The sequence below is a fragment of the Fringilla coelebs genome (assembly GCF_963513975.1).
Source record: "Fringilla coelebs genome assembly, chromosome: 9".
Classification (NCBI taxonomy): Eukaryota; Metazoa; Chordata; class Aves; order Passeriformes; family Fringillidae; genus Fringilla; species Fringilla coelebs.
This window is the reverse complement of record NC_140067.1, coordinates 17138483-17158583: the sequence shown is the minus strand read 5'-3', so window position 1 is coordinate 17158583 and position 20101 is coordinate 17138483. Positions and strand designations below refer to the sequence as shown.

Below are 20101 nucleotides of genomic sequence, written 5' to 3'. Positions count from 1 at the left end.
AATAGGAATAAAATCCAAACACAAACTCACATTATCCATCTGTTTCCAGCACATGTCCAGATACTGCTGAGCCTTTCGCCCTTCCTGAAGATGCTAAAAACACCACAAATAAATTAAATTTGCCTACATTTTTAGTATTATTACCATTAATTAGTCCCTGCTCTAGTTGACAGCCTATAATGTGCAGTATCTTCCACAAGCTACCCATACTCTTTGGAAGACATTACTTAACATGCAAGAAGTGTAACACAGATACTGTGGTACACTGGCAAAAAAAAGGTTACTAGCAAACACTGTCTTCCCATGTTAATTTTTAGGTTTAATAACTGTATTATAGTATACAACATTATATACTATAGAAAAACCTTAAATGTGTTTTATAAATGTATCACAAAATCTATGTATTGCCATGTTCATCCAAATGGGTAAACAAATACATCAGTTCATTAAGATATACATTTTGATATGCTATTTTTAAATTTAAAAACCACAGAAATTACCATTTTTCTCTCAGTTTTCAGATCGTGAGAATATCTCATCAATTCTCCATACACTCTGTGTCCCATTTCTTCTGCAACTACTTCTCGCTGTCCTGCATAGTCATTCAACTCGTTGAGGATGTTAAAAAAGGCAATACATGAAGTAAACCTGACAGAAAGCACACACACACAAAAAGTTAGACAGTTTTTTAAAATGTACTTATTTTAGTATAGTCTGCACTCCTGATTAAATAAAAAATTATAGACATTTTACAATAAACCTTATCTTAATGCTAATAGAGTTAGAGTAGAAACACAAACTGGGAAAGCCTATGTTAAGCCTAGCATGTACTATATGTTGCAATGCCTCTTCAAACACGTTTTACAAGAACATGGGGTTTGTGGATGGAAAAGAAAGAAGAAGAATACTACCTGGCAGGCCCTGTAGTATAGTGGTATCTCCTAAGCTGCCCCGGGAGGGGCCTGAGCTTGGGAACGGATACATACGTTCCTAGGCTCGGAGGCTGAGCTTGCTGCAGAGATGATGTGCTTGGTAGTCTTGAGGGTGGAACATGCCAATCATGCCACTCCTATGCATGCCGATGGATTCTACTGAACAAGTTTGCTATCAGCTCTGGAGACAGCTGCCTGTTTGCCTGCCCACCTCTTGGCTGGAAGTAAGGTGCCACTATGGCTGGCACTAAAAAGGGGGGAAGAGGAGGGGCAAAGGGTAGAAAGTGTGTGTGGAAGGGAAGAAAGGAAAAAAAAAACAGGCACCATATTAAAATATACATCTTTCTCTTTTAATTGTGGAATACTGCCATCTCCATAGACTTGGCTTTTGGGAATCTCAAATGCCACTCTAGCACTGGAAAGCCTATTCCCTCACGTCCAGGATCTTTACATAGTTAAAAGATCTAGAGGAAATCCTACTGTGAATTCTCAGGCACTCTGCACAGTATGTGCTCTGGCTGCAACCTGAAACTTGTCCACTTGTTTTATTTCCTAAGACTTACCACTAAAGAAAAAAAGTACTGTGCTTTTTCAAATAAATTTTTTAAATGGCTACGGAATGGACAGTAAAACAAGCACATTTTTGATAAATACGGTTTTTTAGCACAAATCGTTCCTCCACCAGTAGACATCCACTTGTTTTGTCTCCGGAGTCAAAGCAAGTCAGCACTTTAAGAGCTCCTCTTGCCCATAACATGACAATTTGTGTACACTCATGTCTCACTACAGAGATGCATAGCTACATTTGTACTGCCATAAAAATGCACTGAAAATCTCTATTACTAAGCAAAAAACTAAAGCCTAAGTACACACACTTGCTTTTCTTTAAAAAACAATGCTAGACTGTACATAGTAAGCTAAACTTCTGCTTTCAAAATTTAAGTTAACTTAATATTATTTTGAAAGGGAGCAAGTACCACCTGCCATGTCTACTACATTAAAATAACAATAGGAGTAAACATGCTTGAGAATTATAGCAGAACTGTAAGAAGCCAAGCACAATTCTTTTGTTGTCATCACCAATTAAATACTTTATCTTGAAAAAAAAAATCATAAAAGGACAGCATATACTGTTAGTTTTCACTTTTTACACACAGAACTTGAAACGGACATTTTTACCTGGGTTCCTCATCTTTTGGTGAGCGCTTAGGACAGTACTTCTTAACCAGATTTCTATTAAAGAAGAACAAAAAAAGATCCTATTTTAGAGTCTCTTTTGAGAAGACACACATAGAAAACTGCAGGAACAAATTATTTCTGTTTAATGTTCTATAAACAAATCTATTCCCTCTGTCAACTTATAAGGGTCCTTTAGATAACACAAGGCTGAAATCTACAGTATTATCAAAGTTTTACACCACTCTGATCTAGAGCAATTTGCAAATATTTTAAAACTTCTATTGCAGTGACTAGACACAAAATGCAGAGTTTGTTATTTAACATCCTATTCCTGCATGCAGAAGGCAGCAGGAGATGGGGATAAGGCCAATATACAACCACTGTGTCACACAGTGCACACGGTGTGCTGTGCCACCAGCACAGAGCTCCATTCCTGAAGGAAGCTCTGAGTACAGATTCAGGTCAAAGATTTTAACCACACTATTTCCAAATATTTTATAAGGACGTGCCCAGAATAGGAGAGGCAACATGTCTTTTCTGGAAAGAGATTTCACACTTTGTCCTACCATCAGCATGGCAAATACCCAGATTTTAGAGACCAAGCAAATCTCTAGAATCCACAGGACCAGCACTTAGCACAGTATCACAGTCCAATTTTTGAAAACATTGATATGAAATGACCTGTGTATCATAGGATGCAGGAAAAAAAAAGGAATTGAGGAGTTAAGAGAAGATTCTAGGAAAAAAAATCTAGCATGCATTTTGTGCATTTCACCTCACTATCTCTCTGTAACTTCAGTTGTTACTAATTATGAGCTACCTTACCATTAAAACAAAGGTGCTAATTCTACTTTCATCTAAAATAACCTTGTACAATTCCTAAAATCCATTTATCTGGAAGTCATCTCCATAATACAAAAGCCCACATAGTAAGATCATGTCCAGTTACAAAGGATACACCAGAATATGAGCAGGGAGTTGGTGTAGAAATAGTAAACTTGGATCTTTGTTTCTATACCTTCTGAGACTACAACCAAAAAAACCCAACTATGATAAGAAAGTCAGGTCCTTTTTATATCAATATGTACTAAGAAAGAGAATAAGCACTGACTTTTCAATAAAAAATTATATACACATTTTATAGTGACCTTCTTATTGAAGTTCAAGTAAGAATCTCTTCTCTCTATCCCCAGAACTCGCTGCCTATTGTAACATTCTACTTGGTAGGGATTAAAGGCAGACATTTTTAGGAAAATGCATAAACAAAATAGGGAAAAAAATAATAATATTCACTAAGTAACTTTCCTGTGTTCCATTTTCCCTTACATTTCTGCTTTGTTCCTCAGTGCTTATTAATGAATAGGAAATTCCCAAAAATTCATCTTATTTTTATTCAGAAGGTGAAATGCATAACACATATACAATGCTGTAGCTAAGCAACCATGCATGAGCCTTTTCAAGGGAAGATTTTCAGAGTTGTTAAAAATGAGAAAAGAAAATACTTACTAAAGCCATACAGTTTAAAAATGGCAGGAGGGAAGGGTCATAAATACAGATTATTTACTACTGTGCTGATTTTTGTTCTGGTTTCATTCTTTAATGCAACTGCTTACTATTTCTAGAAAGACCTAAATATCCTAATAACTGCCAGTTTCATTAGCCAATCCCACTTACTTTTGGATGAAAGGGACACACAGGTTTGAGACACTGTGACCAGGATTTAACAGCACAAGGTACAGTAATCAGTGGCAATAAATATGAAATTACAAGCAAACGCAGATTTTAAAGGTCAAAGAAAAAGACAGTATTTGTGTGAACACTTATGCATAGATAGCTTTTCCAATAAGTGAATACCAACCCCTAATCACAACAGAGATATTAAATCTTAATTGTTGAAAAAAACAGGTTGACAAGCAGCCTGTATGAGCACAGATTTGAAGAGTGAAGCATTCTTTCAAAGAGGAGCCAGCTGACACTTCTAAGGGGACATACCCTCCTCTGACATTTCAGTCTAAATCCATGCCTAATTCTCAGAATTCAGATATGGACCTGGACTAGTTTATAAGAAAATTGTACAAGTAATTGCTGATCATTAGAACAGAAACAAATCTATAAGCTTAATGCCTTTCCTTCCTACAAAAAGCGCAGCTGATGACACTTTAATCCTCTTTGGTAGTAAAGTTTTGATGGCTTCTATCATACTCTGTCTTACAGCCAGCCATTTGGAAGCAGATTTTATACAGGAATAACCACACCCAATTGTGCTGCTCCTGTAATTTCATGAACCTCACTTCTTGGTATAAATTGGTCTCAGGTCAACACCAGTGAGACAGGAATTGATTTTTAAGAGAAGTACCACCTCAGTCACCTAGGCAGAAGTTTCAAAAAGCACTTCAGCTGATAAAAATTACTTACAGTCAGGTACATAGAAGATCTACACAAAATTTTACAGATGTGTTAAAAATTGTGTTTATCAACTCAAAACTAAGCTTCCTTCAGTCAATTAATACAGCACATAAAGAACAGAAGCAGCAGCATCAACATGGCACAATTTCTATTAAGGTAGCAGCTCAGATACTGCGGTATCTGCTTATACTACATCACTACAGCCTCTACAGCATATTACAAATGAGCCTGGTCAAAAACTTTTTTTGCTTTCATAAGTAGCTAAAATTGCAGTAAGTACTTAAAAGCATTTCCTATTTATATGTAAAGTAATGGTTCAATACAATTCTGATGTCTTCAATGACTGCACATCAGTATTATGGACTGGGTGAAAATAATAACAGTTAACTGTGTTTAGTAACATCTCATCAGAAACACTGGTGCAATCAATCTTCAAAAAGCGTAACCTGGACTTCAAGTTTACAAAGCTGAATATCCTTGGAAGCATTACGAAATCACATGTTTAAGTTTATAGCAACAGGACTACTAAAAAACCCTGCCACAACCATATCTGAATAGTAATGAGCAGTGCAAAATTTCAGCTCCAATCAAAGGAAGAGTTTTGAGAAATGATCACATGCGGTGATAATCTGTGTACTCAGCTTTACATTTGAGCTTACAACCATTTTCAAAAATCTTTCCAAGATTATGCATATAAAAATGTGGACACTGTCTCAGTTTGACTAAACATATGCACATATTCATACTATATTTATACAAATATCAGATAAACACAACAGTATGCAGAAGGAATATGAAAAATAGATTTGATCAGAGTAACCAGGTATCTCCAGAGATCACAATACACCATTTTAAAGGACAACAAACAGCTTAGGAACAATCATAGCTATTTGCTTTAAACCAACAATAGAGAAGCTGACCATATTCAGAAATTTTATTCCATGGCAGTTTCATCTCCAGCTGCTGGTATAACTTGTATTACTGCCTAACATCACAGAAAGTGGAACTCCTCTGTCTACTCAAGTGTCATAATGCTTTAGACAGGATGAAAAGGGAGTGAACCTCCAGAATTATTTTGTGTGTAACGATGTGGAACAAAACATCATTTTGGCACATACTAAATCTCATTTTTTCCAATTACAAAATAAAAACAAATTAAACAGTCATATCATTAAAATGCAACATGTTAATGTACCCTGCAATATCTTTGTCCTGATTCACATCCCTGTAACTTAGTAACAGTCTCTAAAAAACTTTGCAAACCTTGTGATAACACAATACATTAGTTGAGACTTACACCACATAAAAGTTTAGATTTTGCTTTAAGTTAGCTCAAACAAAATCAAATTACACTTCCTTTTTTGTTTCAGAACACATTATGTTGCAGGCAAAGACAAGATAAGCTGTCTAGGGTGTTTTTTAACCCCACAGACAACTGAGGATTCCCCAATTTTTATTGTAATTTTTTCAGTATCAAAGAAGAATAGTAAGGAATTAAACCTAAAACCAGCATTTGGAAAAGTTATCACTTCTGGAATTACTTGGCAACCATGGCATGCAACACCTGCATACAGTAAGAATATATGAGGAGCTCAAACAGCCCCTCATAAGCTGTTCATCCATCACCTGCCCTCTCCTAGAAGACCTGGAAGGGTGGTTGCACCTGGGAAAGGCTTATCACTAAGTTGTGACAGTATAAAGAAAAATAAAGGTTTCCAAATGCAAGGGTATACACAAAGTGAATGTGAATTTCTGCCAGGAGACTGACTCTAATAAGTGAAAACTGTTATGAAAAGTTCACTCAAGCTTTCATCCTTCAATTTAAGTCTATGAGAATAAGATCCATCAATGATCTCAACAGGATGTTCATGGTCCACACTGAAACCAAGACAGTAAAAAAAATACCACCGTACATCACTAGCTATATCTCCTGACTAAACTTGGCTTTCCTTGGTCTCCCATCCAAGTACTAAGAGAGCCACAGAACTACCAAGAGCTTACCACTTGCTGTACTGTTTATACTCTACTAACCAAGAGCAATATTAATCTCAGTTATAAAGTTCATTATGAAAAGAGTCTCAAACGCTCTTCTTCAGATTCTTTTCCATTACAAAAGGAAGAAACAGTGATATACTAGAAATTTCCATTAGGAATATTAATATCTATCTCACAGGCCATATGCTGTCAATATTAAAATTACCAGAACCGCAGTCCATCCCACATCATCTCTCTCAGAACTTCCTAGAAGCAAGATGTAGGCTGGCTAACTCTTCTGAAGGTGACAATTTTGCTTGATCTCAATCCCCCCCCTGGGCCTCATAACTATGTTACATAATTAAAAACAGCAAGTTCCTCAGGAGCAATGATGGCTGAAATCAACTTGTTATCATGAGACAGTTCATTACTAAACAGTCAAGACTCCTCCAAAGACTATATATGCAAGATTATCAAAGAGTAACTCATGAACTGGTCTACTGGCAGAAAATCAGTCACCCTCTGAATGTGTGTGCTGTCCAGACCCTGGTGGGAAGCAGGCATATGTGCATGCATGCACTGTATAATGTGTGTGCAGCAAGACCTGTGCTTCCCAGAACTGTCATACTTACTGCACAGGGACAGTCACTCCAGTCATCTGACAGAAGGGGTACTCGACAAAATTCTTTCATTTTTGAAAGACACTTCGAGAAAAATCAATAGTTTACCGAGAGTAAAATGCTGAACAGAGAAAATTTCCTATTTTTAGTCAAATCCTGAAGTAATAATGCAGGGTCTCATCTTGCTAGCTGTGGAATGAACCTTTAAATACAATTAAGCAAATGGCATTTTTAATACTATTCAAGGAAAATATCTTGACAGAGATTTGTGGACATAAAATATATCTCTATTTTTCAACAAACAACTGAAAACAAATCGAAACAGGGCTGTAAACTGTGCTGTGCATGCTTCCAACTTTCCTTTACCTCCTCAAGTTCCTCTATACCAGCTTTGGAAAAGTGGTGTTTATTTTCTTCCTTACAAGAAAAAAACCCTTCAGTAAAACAATAGATTATTATGTTAGGTGAATATATGCAACTGGATGAAAAGAAACTGATAAAGAAATCCAAAAGGAAATGAGCAGCCCAGATACAGAACATCCATATCCTCTGTTGGGAACCTCATTACTGTATTAACGAGGAAGGATTTCTCAGGTCTCTATCTAGTGACAATCAGGTTTGCAAATGATGGAAGAAACCACAGGAGAGAAGCTGCTATCAGTTTCAGTCAGACAAGGGTAGGCTTGCAGCTTCAGTTGAATCCCCACAGGAATTCAGGACAGTAAAGTTGATGGTGAAGGCAAAGATGGCAGTGAAGGCAAAGTTCACAAGAGTGTCTCACTTTCAATTTTATTCTTCAAGCACTAAGTGCACTGTTGGTAAAAATTAACCTACTTCATTCTGAGGAAGTAACTTTATTCTGAAGCAGCCATTTCATGGCTGCTACTCTCCCTGTATGATCCCTGAAAGGAAATTCCTATTGGACCTAAAAGATGTTTCACTTGGCAGCTATAGAACAGAGGTAAAGGGCGGCTGGGTTACAGTCTCACCCAAAGGGACAAGACCTGCTATGGAAAGGGTGTGCTTTAAGGACAGGAAGGTCTTGTTGTTTTCTCAAGTTCAACTCAATTATTTCAATCAGATTTCTTAACACAATGTAGTGTAGCTCTTGCCAACTCAACATGAGAAATTAATTAGCAGCAGAGGCGCGCACACACTCCCAAGTGTAGATACAGCAAACATGCTGACAGTCAGTGCAAAAAATCACTTTGGTTTTCCTTGTTTTGAATCTTTAATTTTAAGCCTTAAACCTTTATAGTTCAAAGATCTAAAGTGTGGGTAGGAGAGAAGAGTGGGAGAGAAGAGTGGGAGAGAAGGCAAAAACAAGCAAGCAAGTGCACACCCAAAGATAATTTTCTGTTTTGGACTGGTCTGTTGTGAAAAAAGCTAGTGATCTAAGTCACTCTGTAAATGAAAAACAGTCATTCATCACAACACTTCATATTTGCCCACTAAGTGATACAATGATTTTAAGTAACTTTTAATATCCACTTGCAAAGGAAGAAACCTTACCTCAGTTGTTTTGCATAGTTTTGCTCAATTTCTATCCTTTCTTTTACAAATTTTGCGTATTTCTCCAAGAAGTCAATGCCCCACTGTGTATGCTTGTCCAAGTTATCAAACTGATCCTTTAAAAACAAAAGGAAACAAAATTACCCAGAATTAGTTAAGAATCACAGCAGCACCAGATTCACACACCATTTATTTATAAGCTGCGCTCTGAGGGAACGCTCGCTACTGGGGTAGAAGTCATTCAAGTTATGAATCAGTCAAACGTGTATATACATATCAGCCAAACACCAGAACAGTAGGTTTCATGTGCAGGAACAGATCTACCTCTTTTTTTATAAAAACAGCTCTAAATACCTGCATGTTAAGCTGTAAGCAGCCTTTCATCACTTTCACAATGCAAATCTTTCTTTCTTTCTTTCTTATCAAAACCCTTTATTTCAAAAGTGCATCTTTTCCATCAAGATAACAGACCCAACCAAACATCACTAATAGATGATTAAGAGACCGCTCACAGAAGAGATGTCTGGCAGCTTAGAAACACAGTAAATTATAATTTCATTGGATACAAAAAATTGCTTGCACTCTTAGGATTACTCACTGAAAGAAAAATAACAAATTTTAGCAGCATGACTAAATTTGGGGGTAGTCTGCATATCAAAAACATTTATTAAATCAAAACTATATACACAGCTCATGATCAGCTCTAACAGGATATTCCAAAGAAAGGAAACCTGTCCTTAGTAATTAAGAAAGTTATAGCAAACTAAAGGCACAAAACAAAAAGGAGAAACAATAAAAAATAAACTACATTTCCAAAAAAGAAAAAAAAACCAAACTTGGGGAATTTTAAATGCATTAAACCATCTTCAAAACCAATCTTCCACTGCACTTTCTACTGATCAATAGGCGGAGGATACACTAATTAGGACAAGCTGAAAAGTCAAAAAACAAAAAGTGGAAATATGGGGGTTAAGAACTAGGCAGGAGGAAACAAAGGTACAAAACACTGCCTAGCAAATATTTTTAGTCTAACATATACTTGTATTTTATGTTACAATAATCTACCACAGTGAAAAAATCAAGGATTTCCAGCTTACAAGAGCATTTAAAATTAACAGTTACTTAGTAATCAAAAAAAGCAAGTAACTGAAACAAAGTTTGCATCCTGTAAAGGCTGAATCCAAATACACTTCACAGTAAACTTAAAAAATAAAAATCAAAAAAAGAAAAAAGCTAAGGAAACAATTAAGTTCAAAGTTTAATTAACCTGCACAAAAAAAGCTCTGAAGGCTGTTTATCAGAGACTGTCTCTTGCAGACTCAGTGGCTTGCAGATTTCTAGCATTAGCAACTTAAGTTCAATTTCAATGTGCAGTAGGATGATCCACAGCTAAATCAAAAAATGCCTAAAATGCTGCAAGACTCAGGGAAGACATATTCACTTAAAGTGATACCAGGTGAACACAGCTATATAATCAACAAAATTAAAAATAACAAGATTAAGGTTGCTCTCAAATGCTGCCTTGCAGGTCCCAGTACCCTACACCACGGACTAACAACACAGCCATTACTGCCTTAAACACTTCAGTCCAATGGCATGCAGGTACTGCCACCAAAAGTATCCATCCTGCTCTACCACCAGCCTCTGCACCACTCTCTCCCCAAAATCACAACCACTCCCCTTGATGTTTCACCACAGACCACAGAAACGGCCAAGAGATGGGAGAGGGACTCAAAACAAGATTTCAATGTATTTGGGAAACCACGGCCTGTATCTCGCACTATTCTGATATGTGCACTTTGCACCAAGTGGACATTTCCACTCAAAACGGCTTATGGCAAATCAAGTGACATTTCTGCTACTGCTTTTAGAGAAGCTGCACATGCATGGTTTCAGTGTGGAACAGGCAGACAACGACCAGGCTGTGGCATCAGACCACATTCGCAAATATGCGTAAGAATACGTCAAAAAGTCTTTTTTTACACTTCACTCATTTGTGTAATTACTCTTACAAAATTAACCTAGCATCCAAAAGTAGTTTGTAAAAGATGCTTCTGGCATGAAGTCAATACCTAATACCATTAAAAAGAACTGACTTCTTTCAGCACACAGCAGAACAAAGCCTTTGCTGTCCTACTTAAGCTCTTTAGACCACAAAGCTCTCATTTGCTGCTAAGGTTTCATTAGCATTAGGGAACACCACATTACTTATGTTTCCAAACATGCAACCAGAGACAGTGGCTTTCCAAATATTTTGTTGAAACAAAAAAGGAGTCCACTGCTCAAACTTCCTTCAAGGTCTGCTGTTAATATGAAAATTACATTTGACAAGCTATCATGCTTTACTACAAGGATTTAATCACTAATCATATAACAAAACCTCTTTTTTTCCCTCAATTCCTCTTCTTCATGTGATTCTAGAAACAGTATGTTCTGTGCAAAGACAGCTTTGTTGGATTATCCCACAAGCTTCACAATTTTTCAAATTCTCTATAAACAATAAACCAGTGAATGAAAGTCTGAGGCCATAAGAATCACCTTATATTGTTCTGTAAAGCCACTGAGATAAACAAGAAAAAGATAAAGGCAAAATCAAGCAAATAAGCAAAAAGGCCTGGCCTTTTCACAAGCGCTTACAGAGAGGAGTCACAAATTTACTTATTTACTTTCAATCTCTCTCCAGAAGCTCACATTTGAGCTCTGGGCCTTGATAAAGGAAAAAGCTTCCTTTTTGAACACAAACAGCAAATCTTCCAGACTGCAACAAAGGAAATCAAACTAATGCACTGAGATACAAGTGATGTCTACAAGGGAAAAAACAAAAAAGGTCAAAAATCAGACAATGCTGTACAGACAAGAAAATAGACCAAATAGTTTCAATAAAATTTAGGTCTGTAATTTCAAAATAAATACATCAGTGTAGCAATTTGGCTACCTCCTTTATAAGAAATATGAAAACTGCATTAACTAGAGATCAGCAAAATGTTATTTAAAAAAAAAATTCACATCCTACAACATCTGACTACCCACGCCTTGATAATGAAGTATGTTTTCAACAATACTTCCAAGCACATATATATTGCTGTTTGTCTAGTAACTGCCCACAGCCCTTGCCAGCTGAGCAGAAAATTTTTGTAAAAAATTTTATTAAAACTGCAGCTGACTATTATTAAAGTGATGAAGGTCAGCTAATGGATGGTGGCCCTACATAGAAACTGCCCACTCAAAAGTGGAATGTAGTCCAAAGCCTCTCCATTACAAACAAACAAATCTGACACTTGACAAGAAGTTGCAGTAGGTCAAAACAGATTATTCCAAAACAAATGTCACCCACCTAAATTTTACATCCAGATTATTTACTGGAACCACACATCAAATTATAAACACTCCAGGTTTGCAGCTCTAAACTTATCATGTGTTTGCAGATACCAGGAAGCTTTACAAAAATAGCAGCTGAAGCATCAAAGCCAAGAGCGAACCTGACTCGAACCTGCACCCAAGACAAAACAGACTTTCCTGGGTTAAACTTGAGATCTGCTCTCCTCCTCTTACTGACACTTGTTTTTTCTCCAAACAAGCCTTAAGAACCAATAAAAAGAAAAACATGGGAGATCTCTTCAGCAGGATAAGCATGCTACAGCATAAATACTGGACGTTTAGTCTTCCCAAAGCTATGAGTCCAGACACTGGACTAGTGTGGGAGTTTCAAATAAAAGGCATTCAACAAGATTGAGATTTTTACAGGGTTAATGTTCCCAGCTTTCATGAACTTCAGAAAGCAGTTCTACTTGCATTTAAAGCAAGGATTGTGGTATCATTCCGTAAAAAAATCCTTCTGTTTCACTAATTTATTCCTTTACAGTATGTAAACTAGCTAACTGCATTAACATTGAATTGCTTTCAAATTAGTCTCCTATTTCACCGACCTCCAGACAGCAGAGCTGAAAGTTTTAAGAATCACATTAAACATTGACGTACATTGACTTACAATTTCAGAAACCTATCTCAATTAATTACATCTGCAATATCTACTTAATAAAACATTTTATTTAAAATGAGGATACTTTGCATTAATTATTCTACCATCATTTTATTCTCTATTGACACAACTGTTCATCATTATTTCCATACTTTTATCAGACCACAATTTTAGTCTGCAGTTACCCAAGTGATCTTATTTGCACTTCTGAAACACTGGCTCAAGATGAGATTTCTTCCCAATTCTTTGTTCTCCAGGCTGCACAGCCAGTCTAAACTTCCAAGTCAATGACTGGGAGATTAAAAATTCAATCCTGTCTTTTGCTCTCTAAATTCTTAACCCTTATGCAAGTTGGTATAAGGAAATATGTATGAGGACAGTGTTCAGAGCATGGTAAAGCAGCAGCCAGGTCTTGGTTCAGGGAAAAAAAACCAATCAGAACACTTGGCATCAAAAAAGCCCCAGTGTATTTGTGGATATAAATATTGTATTTTATTATCACCTTACAAAAAGCCGTGTCTTACTTAACCACAAAACTACAAGTCCACAGAAAGCCAAGTGAGAAAATGTGGGTGATTAGGTAACTTAATACCCATCTTAGCAGTTCTTATTTACTCAATTTATGCCCATGAGGCTTTATCAAATGAACCTGAATTATGGATAAATTTAAATAGTAGGTTAAATTCTGCATAATGTCTTTTTTTCCCTGCATGAGCAGCACTGCAGAAGAAAAACATACTGCTTCCTAACACCCAATTCTATTCTATAAGTTAAAATATTTTAAGTTACAAAACATTATTGACTATTTAACATACTGAGATTTTATAAAACTCTTATGAAATAGCTGAATTATGAAATATTATGCAGCTTGGATTTCTTTTTTTATTTTTAGATAATGATCAAGGCCTTCAAATTATTCACTGTTTTTCTTGGAGGTATCTTTGACTAAATTTCTTTATTTCAAAAACTGAAACAAAACAAGTATCTTGCAGTGTTTGTACAAAGAACTACCTGACGTGCTACATTAAAAGGTATGGGAACCATAATCGTCAATGAGTATACGGATGAGAACTTACCAGTATAATACACTATTGCTTTCCCTATTTGTCTTCAGGACAGGTTAATTAGAAAATTGTATTTTAATTAGAGCACGTCACACTAATCTACTTCTGACAATACATTTCAGTTTCTCTTTGTGGATATGTCTTCACTGTCTGTTTTGGGTTTCTACTTTTGTCTCTATCTTTATGCATTCCTGCTTCCTTTTCTATCTTTGGATAATAGCTCTTTTATTTTACTGTCTGAACTGATTATCATTCCTCTGTATTCCTGCCTGTTTGTTTTCATAATTATCAATTTGGTCTAGTCTTTCTTTTTTCCTTGCAACTGCGATGTGCTTCTTCTAACCAGGCAGACAAAAGCTGCTTCCAGCTAAACAGTACTTTATCTTTTCAAACCACCCTGTTAGCTTCACGTCTGAAAACTAACAAAGAGCTGTTTCTATATCAAGAACAAAAAAGAAAGTGTTTTGCTTTTCTGCTTTCTACGAGTTCTGGATTGTAGCTCCAGATTAATCTGCAAATTGTACCTCATTCCTCTCTGAAAACAATCTAGGTATTACAGTTGAGAAAGAAAAAAATGTGCTGTGAGCAAACTTAAAGGCTAAGTATTTTACAGACTAAAAGATTCATATCAATTAGAAGGTTCAGGGCAGCAACACCAAAAGCCATAGTGACACTGGAAATAAAGCAGAGGCACCCAGATTAAGATGAGAAAAAAAGTTGCACATTCATATACATGAACAGTACTTCACATTTTAATTTCATATTAAAACAGAAGTTCACTATAGTTGTACAGGCATATGTACAGGATTCTATGCAGAAAATCTGCTAGTCTTTTTGAGTCATAAAAAGAGGAATAATTCCTAAAAAGAATTTCAGAAAACAGTTTGTTGGTTGACCTTCAGGACATGGAGCTACTTTGCTTGCAAAACTTCAGACACTGGTATTAACAGTACTATGTTGTAGCTTGAAAATATTTAAAAGAGAAACTCTGCTAGAAATGCACAGTGCTTAATATGCAAAAGGAAAACAACAGGAATTTTAAAAACACTTCTAGCTGGACAAAAGACTACTTTGCTCTGATTAATAAAGAATTAATAAACTCATAGTTATCAACACAGTATGAAAAATCTACTTACCTGTTAAGCTTTAGAATATATTTTTGAAAAGCAATATCACTGTCAACTTTAATTTTAAAAAGTCAATTTCTATTATTAGAGAAACATTTGCATGATAAAGTGAGCAAAAAGCTCAAAAAAGTACTGAACCATGGAGATGCAGCCACGCTGTAAGATAATGCATACAGCAAGTCAGCTTTCTAAAGCAAAGCTAAAAAAGGAGAGCTGCAATTGAGGAAGAGAAAGACAAAGACTCTTTTTCTCCATAAAGATGTCCCCAGACCAGCAGCAAAGGAACTGCTTTGGAAACTCTAGATGAAAGTCAGGTCTGGCAAGAGGGGACGTCTTGAGACATAACAACTTCACAGGTGTGACACATTTAGTTTCCAGGAAAGAGCAGGAATCTGCCACAGACAGAAAAGCGTGTGGAAACATTGTAGAGTGCTTTTGAAATGAGCAGCCATAATTACAAAAGAATCAAGTTCTGCTTCTAGAGATAACAGATGAGCTAAAAAACATTAGAGATTACAGGTGTGCACCCCAGTTCACCCATGCCACTGAATGGAACAGAGTTGGACTAACCATTAGATTTTAAAAGCAAGTTTCCTACCAGCAGAGCAAACTGATTGAAAAAGTTCACAACTGGGACAAGGAACAGCACTGTTAAAACAAGGGAGGAAAGGAACATGCTGCCACAGAGGGTATCCCAACAACCACTCCTATACGCCCTGTTAATAAATAATCTCCAGAATTCTTCAGATTCTTAACAAATGGTCACATTCATAAGAACCAGAACAGTAGATCTGCCTCACTGTATCATGATGCAAACCCAAGTAAGGAAAATGTCACTTCTGTGCAGTACCTGCAGGTATGCTCTCTTCCTCACTCAGATCACCCTGCTCTGTAGTCCCACAGCCTGCCACACACTGCAGGGAGGGCTATTCCTATTCCCTAAACACACCACGTCTTCCTCCCCAGGAAGTTCTATCAACACAGTGTGTAGTAGCCAGAACACATTTCCAGGCCTCCTTCCTCTCTGCTACCCATCATAGCCTCCTCACATTGTGCTTGTCAATGAACACTCCACTGTGGGTGTGTATCTGCTGTAACATCTTTACCTACAAGCTAGGAAGGAGGTAAGTACTGTGTCCCAAGCAGTCAGTAAGGACACCCTTACCACCACCACTTGAGAAAAATACAAACACACACACACACACAGAGTCATATGAAGTAAGTATCACTAGAATACAAGCATACATAAAATCTAGATCAGGAAATCCTACTTTGTAAACTGGATCAGAACCCACTCACTTAGCCTTCAATCATCCCCTTAATTTCATTCAACTTTTAATTGGGAAGATTTTTTTTAAAAGAAACTTAGCCAGATTTCTTCCATGTATGTTCTTTATATAAATTGTTAGAATACTTGAGTTTTATCTGCATTTGAAGCAAAGCTTAATTCTGAAACACGTTCTATTTTACGCTTAATTCCCACATTAACTTAAAACAGACCATTTTCAAACATCTCTATCCAAGACAATAGCAGATCACAAACCATGTATTTTTGAGCATTATTGGATTAAAACAGTTGCCATCTTAACACAGGGGCAGTATTACACTTGCCTTGTATATACAAAGGATATAATTATGTCCATTCCCCTAAACACCAAGAAATCTTATTTTCACCATAGCTAAGCCAGAAAACAGGCACTTCCTGAGTCTTCTGGGAATGGCAGAAGGTTGTTAATAAACAGACTGAAGCATAAGTACATTTTAGTCCTAGTTATGTCACTTGAAATAGGAGACAGGAAGACTATGTTTAACCCTAAATGAAGTAAGTGCAATATCATGCATCACAGTAAAAAAATGCTACTACTGTTTGTACAATGCTTAGAGATGCTGTTGCTCATTATAAGAAATATCTGGAGAAAATCCTATCTTTCCAGTAACACTAGAATAACAGATTATAAAGCAGTAAGGCTATAAATCAATGAAGCAGCAGAATACTGGATTTGCTGTATGACCAACAGCCATGTGAGGCCTCATGTGAAACAGAAGTTCTGTGCAAAACCAGCACATTAACTGCATGATTAATGGTAGCCTACAGAAAGTCTGCAAGAACAAATTATCTGCCTTAGAAAACACTGATGCAAGACTTTTCTTTTTGAAAAACTGTGTAAACAATCATTTAGTTCTTCAGTTACAAAATATTATTACGTGACTTGACACTCTATGTACAAGGTGAATGTTTTAGTGCATTACTAAAGAACCCTTGATGAAACTGCTCAAACCTTTCAAAGCTTTTAAATGCCTCTTCACCAACTACAGATACTTCCACAATATTATTAAAAATGCATCCATGAGAGACTGACTGAGCAAGCTACTGTGACACTCCCCAGTTCTTGCAAATGTGACTCAATCTGGTTTTGCATTCTGGAGGATCTGTGTTTTCAAAACTTGTACAAACAAGAAAGGGATCTCACCTCCTAACAAGTTCTTCAGTGAAGGGTTAAATTCCTGTTCTGGCCAGTCTGGCATAGCATCTAACAAGCAGAGTCTGCACTGTTTTTTCCCTCTCCATACATTAAGGGAGTGAACAGTGCACTCAAGACAAGAAGGGAGTAATCTCGATGTTATAAAGTGAGGCAACAGGGGAAAGACAGAAGGTTTGCACATGGAATATTACAGAACACTGAGATGCCCTGCATCACAAATTCAGAAAACAAGATCTGCATGTGCACGCAAAACTCTGTACCAATTGTATTACAACATGTCCAGCTGCAACACTATGAGACCCAGCTTACACTGCACTCTTTAGTGAGTTTTACTGAATTGAAATATGACATTCAAAATAACTCAGTTTGCATATTAGTTAGAGGCTATTCCACAGACTTTGCTACAGTTTAAAACTATAAAAAGGGTCACAGCTCTGAACTCATCAAAAAGCCAAAATGTCTGATACAAATTTAAAACAAGGAAGTATTTTCTGCCAAATGGGGGAGGGGAAAAAGAAGGGAGAATGGCAACTTCCCTCTAGTCCAAATATCACTTCCCTGTATTTATCTGCTCAGCTATTAAGTAGACTGTAGGATACCATTTTCAACTGACTTAAAAGTTATAAACTATTTAACAAATACAATTAAGAAATCCCACATAGACAAGTGAATTTAGTATGTTTCACACTTAAAAGATGCATCTTTAGGCTTTGTCTCAATAGAATACTGAGAAAGAAAAGAACCAATGGCTTGAATGATATTGTTTATGATTTTGACAATTAGGGCAATTATAGTGTAAAAATATCTATACAGAATCCAGGCACTGAGTATCACCAGCAGAACTTCATTTTAACACAGAAAGCAAGGTATAGATCCATGGTATATTCCTTGTAACTTTCTTCATACATATTTAATGAAACTGCACATTATTTAGAGTCTTAAACTCTTGTCAACAGCTCCCTAAAAAACACATTTCATGACACTAGTTCTACACAGCAACTGCAGTGAACAATGAACTCATAAAATAAAACTTACATTACAAGAATATTACAAACATATCCTGCTCCTAACTTCAAGTTAATTTCTCACAATAGTTATAATTACAATACCCAGTAAACCTACAACAACTTGGTACAGGAGCAATATATAGCGGTTCTTCTTGTAACGTGAATCTTTTAGCTCCAAGCACAGAGACCCAGACAAAACTCCTCATTCAGCATCACTCTGATAAAACTGTCTGAACTGCTCTCTCCTCCTACATACAGAAGCTATAGTGAATGCAGCTGGAATATAAGAAGGTATTTCCTAGCGTTACTACCAGATCCCATCAGACAGACTTAAGACAAAGGCACAAACCTTACATTTATTGCTACTGACATTCAAAAGACAAAACTACAACTTCATAGCTTGTAAACAAATATTTGCTCTTCTAAACCACTCAGAGTAAGATACCTATACATAGGTATTTTGATCAGCCCTTCAATTTTATTGAATTAAATCATTAGCCTTTTATGGTGTAGGAAGGGCTGCAAATACTAACAGAGTTAATCACCACGGACTGTTCTGAGCACACTCCCCACTAAAAGGGAGCAGACACTGTTCAGTACTTCAGAAAACCAGAGATCACAGGACCAGTTACGTAAATAGTTACAGAACTGGAACGTTGTTGACTGATTTGCCATATGCTGTTTGTTTTGTCAACCCAATGAACAAGAAGATTTTTCTGTAACAAGTCCTACTGAAAAGTGAACTTCCCTTTCCAGTGTCACCTGTAAATACACTTCAGTGACCAAGAGAAAGACTATAGTAGCCACATCTTTTTCCCTTCACAAATATCTTGCTAACAACAGTAAATACTTTTCAAACTGGATTACAAAACCAGATCCATACACTTAAGAAGAAATTAACATGGCAGTAAATTAGAGCCCTCCTCTACTCTTTGGAACCTTATTTCAAACACAGATAAATATCCTGACAAAAAAAGAAACCAAACACACACACAAATCCCAGAAACAACAAAACAACACCCAAATCCAAAAATCCAAGACAAAATGAAAACTACCACCACCCCCACATCCTTTATTTGCAATGGAATCTACTACACTCATTGTTCTTGAGACAAAATTCATAGTAACATTAACATAACTGAATAAAGAATTTAAAACTAAAACCAGATGTTATTACTGGCACCTTCAAAACAGTGGAATTTTTCAAGATTTTGTGATTCAGATAACACTAAAATGTAACACAATTGTGCCGTGTATCAGTTTCTCACAGAGTTTTTTAAGATATGAGCCTAGAAATACAAAGTAAAGTCCTCCCATATTTCACCAGAGCCTTCGGAATCATTATCTGTATTGTAGGAATAACATTATTCATAAAACCTTTATTTCTAGTAGAAATGTACTTCCTCTGATAAATCAAATAGTACAAAAACACATACTGTTCCCCTTGGTTAACAACGTATTTTTCCTTAAATTACAAAGAAAACAAGAAGAGTGATGTAATTTAACCGTAAGTGCACTTCCATTTAAAAAGTTACAATTTTAAAAAGGTAAAACAACCCTATTACAGCCTATTTGAACACTGAAGTTGCATACACAAAACCTGAGTACAAACTTCAGTGTTCTGAGAAGAAAAACCACTTTTCTCCTGTCATAGGTAGGTTCCTCATTCTTTACAAAACACGTTCCAAGTCCAAACACTTAACAGCTCATTTTTCATACTGTTTCTGTAATCCAGCATATTAAAAAGACAGTGGAGTCCATAAATACATCCTGCACCACTTCAGGAGCTCCATACCAAAAGCCAGCAAATTTATAGCA

At 36.4% G+C, this 20101-nt stretch overlaps 1 protein-coding gene across 3 annotated transcripts in view; it reads right to left on the bottom strand.

The window, feature by feature from the left end:
- The window catches only part of FNBP1L (formin binding protein 1 like), a 53586-nt gene that overhangs the window by 17442 nt on the left and 16043 nt on the right, over window positions 1-20101 (bottom strand). For all 3 annotated transcript variants that reach the window (XM_084211473.1, XM_084211471.1, XM_084211472.1), the window contains exons 2-5: window positions 8624-8739; window positions 2112-2165; window positions 501-648; window positions 31-93 (exon numbers count right to left, since the gene is read on the bottom strand). In XM_084211473.1, coding sequence (XP_084067599.1) covers window positions 31-93; window positions 501-648; window positions 2112-2165; window positions 8624-8739 — 381 coding nt within the window. The remainder of the gene's footprint in view (window positions 1-30; window positions 94-500; window positions 649-2111; window positions 2166-8623; window positions 8740-20101) is intronic.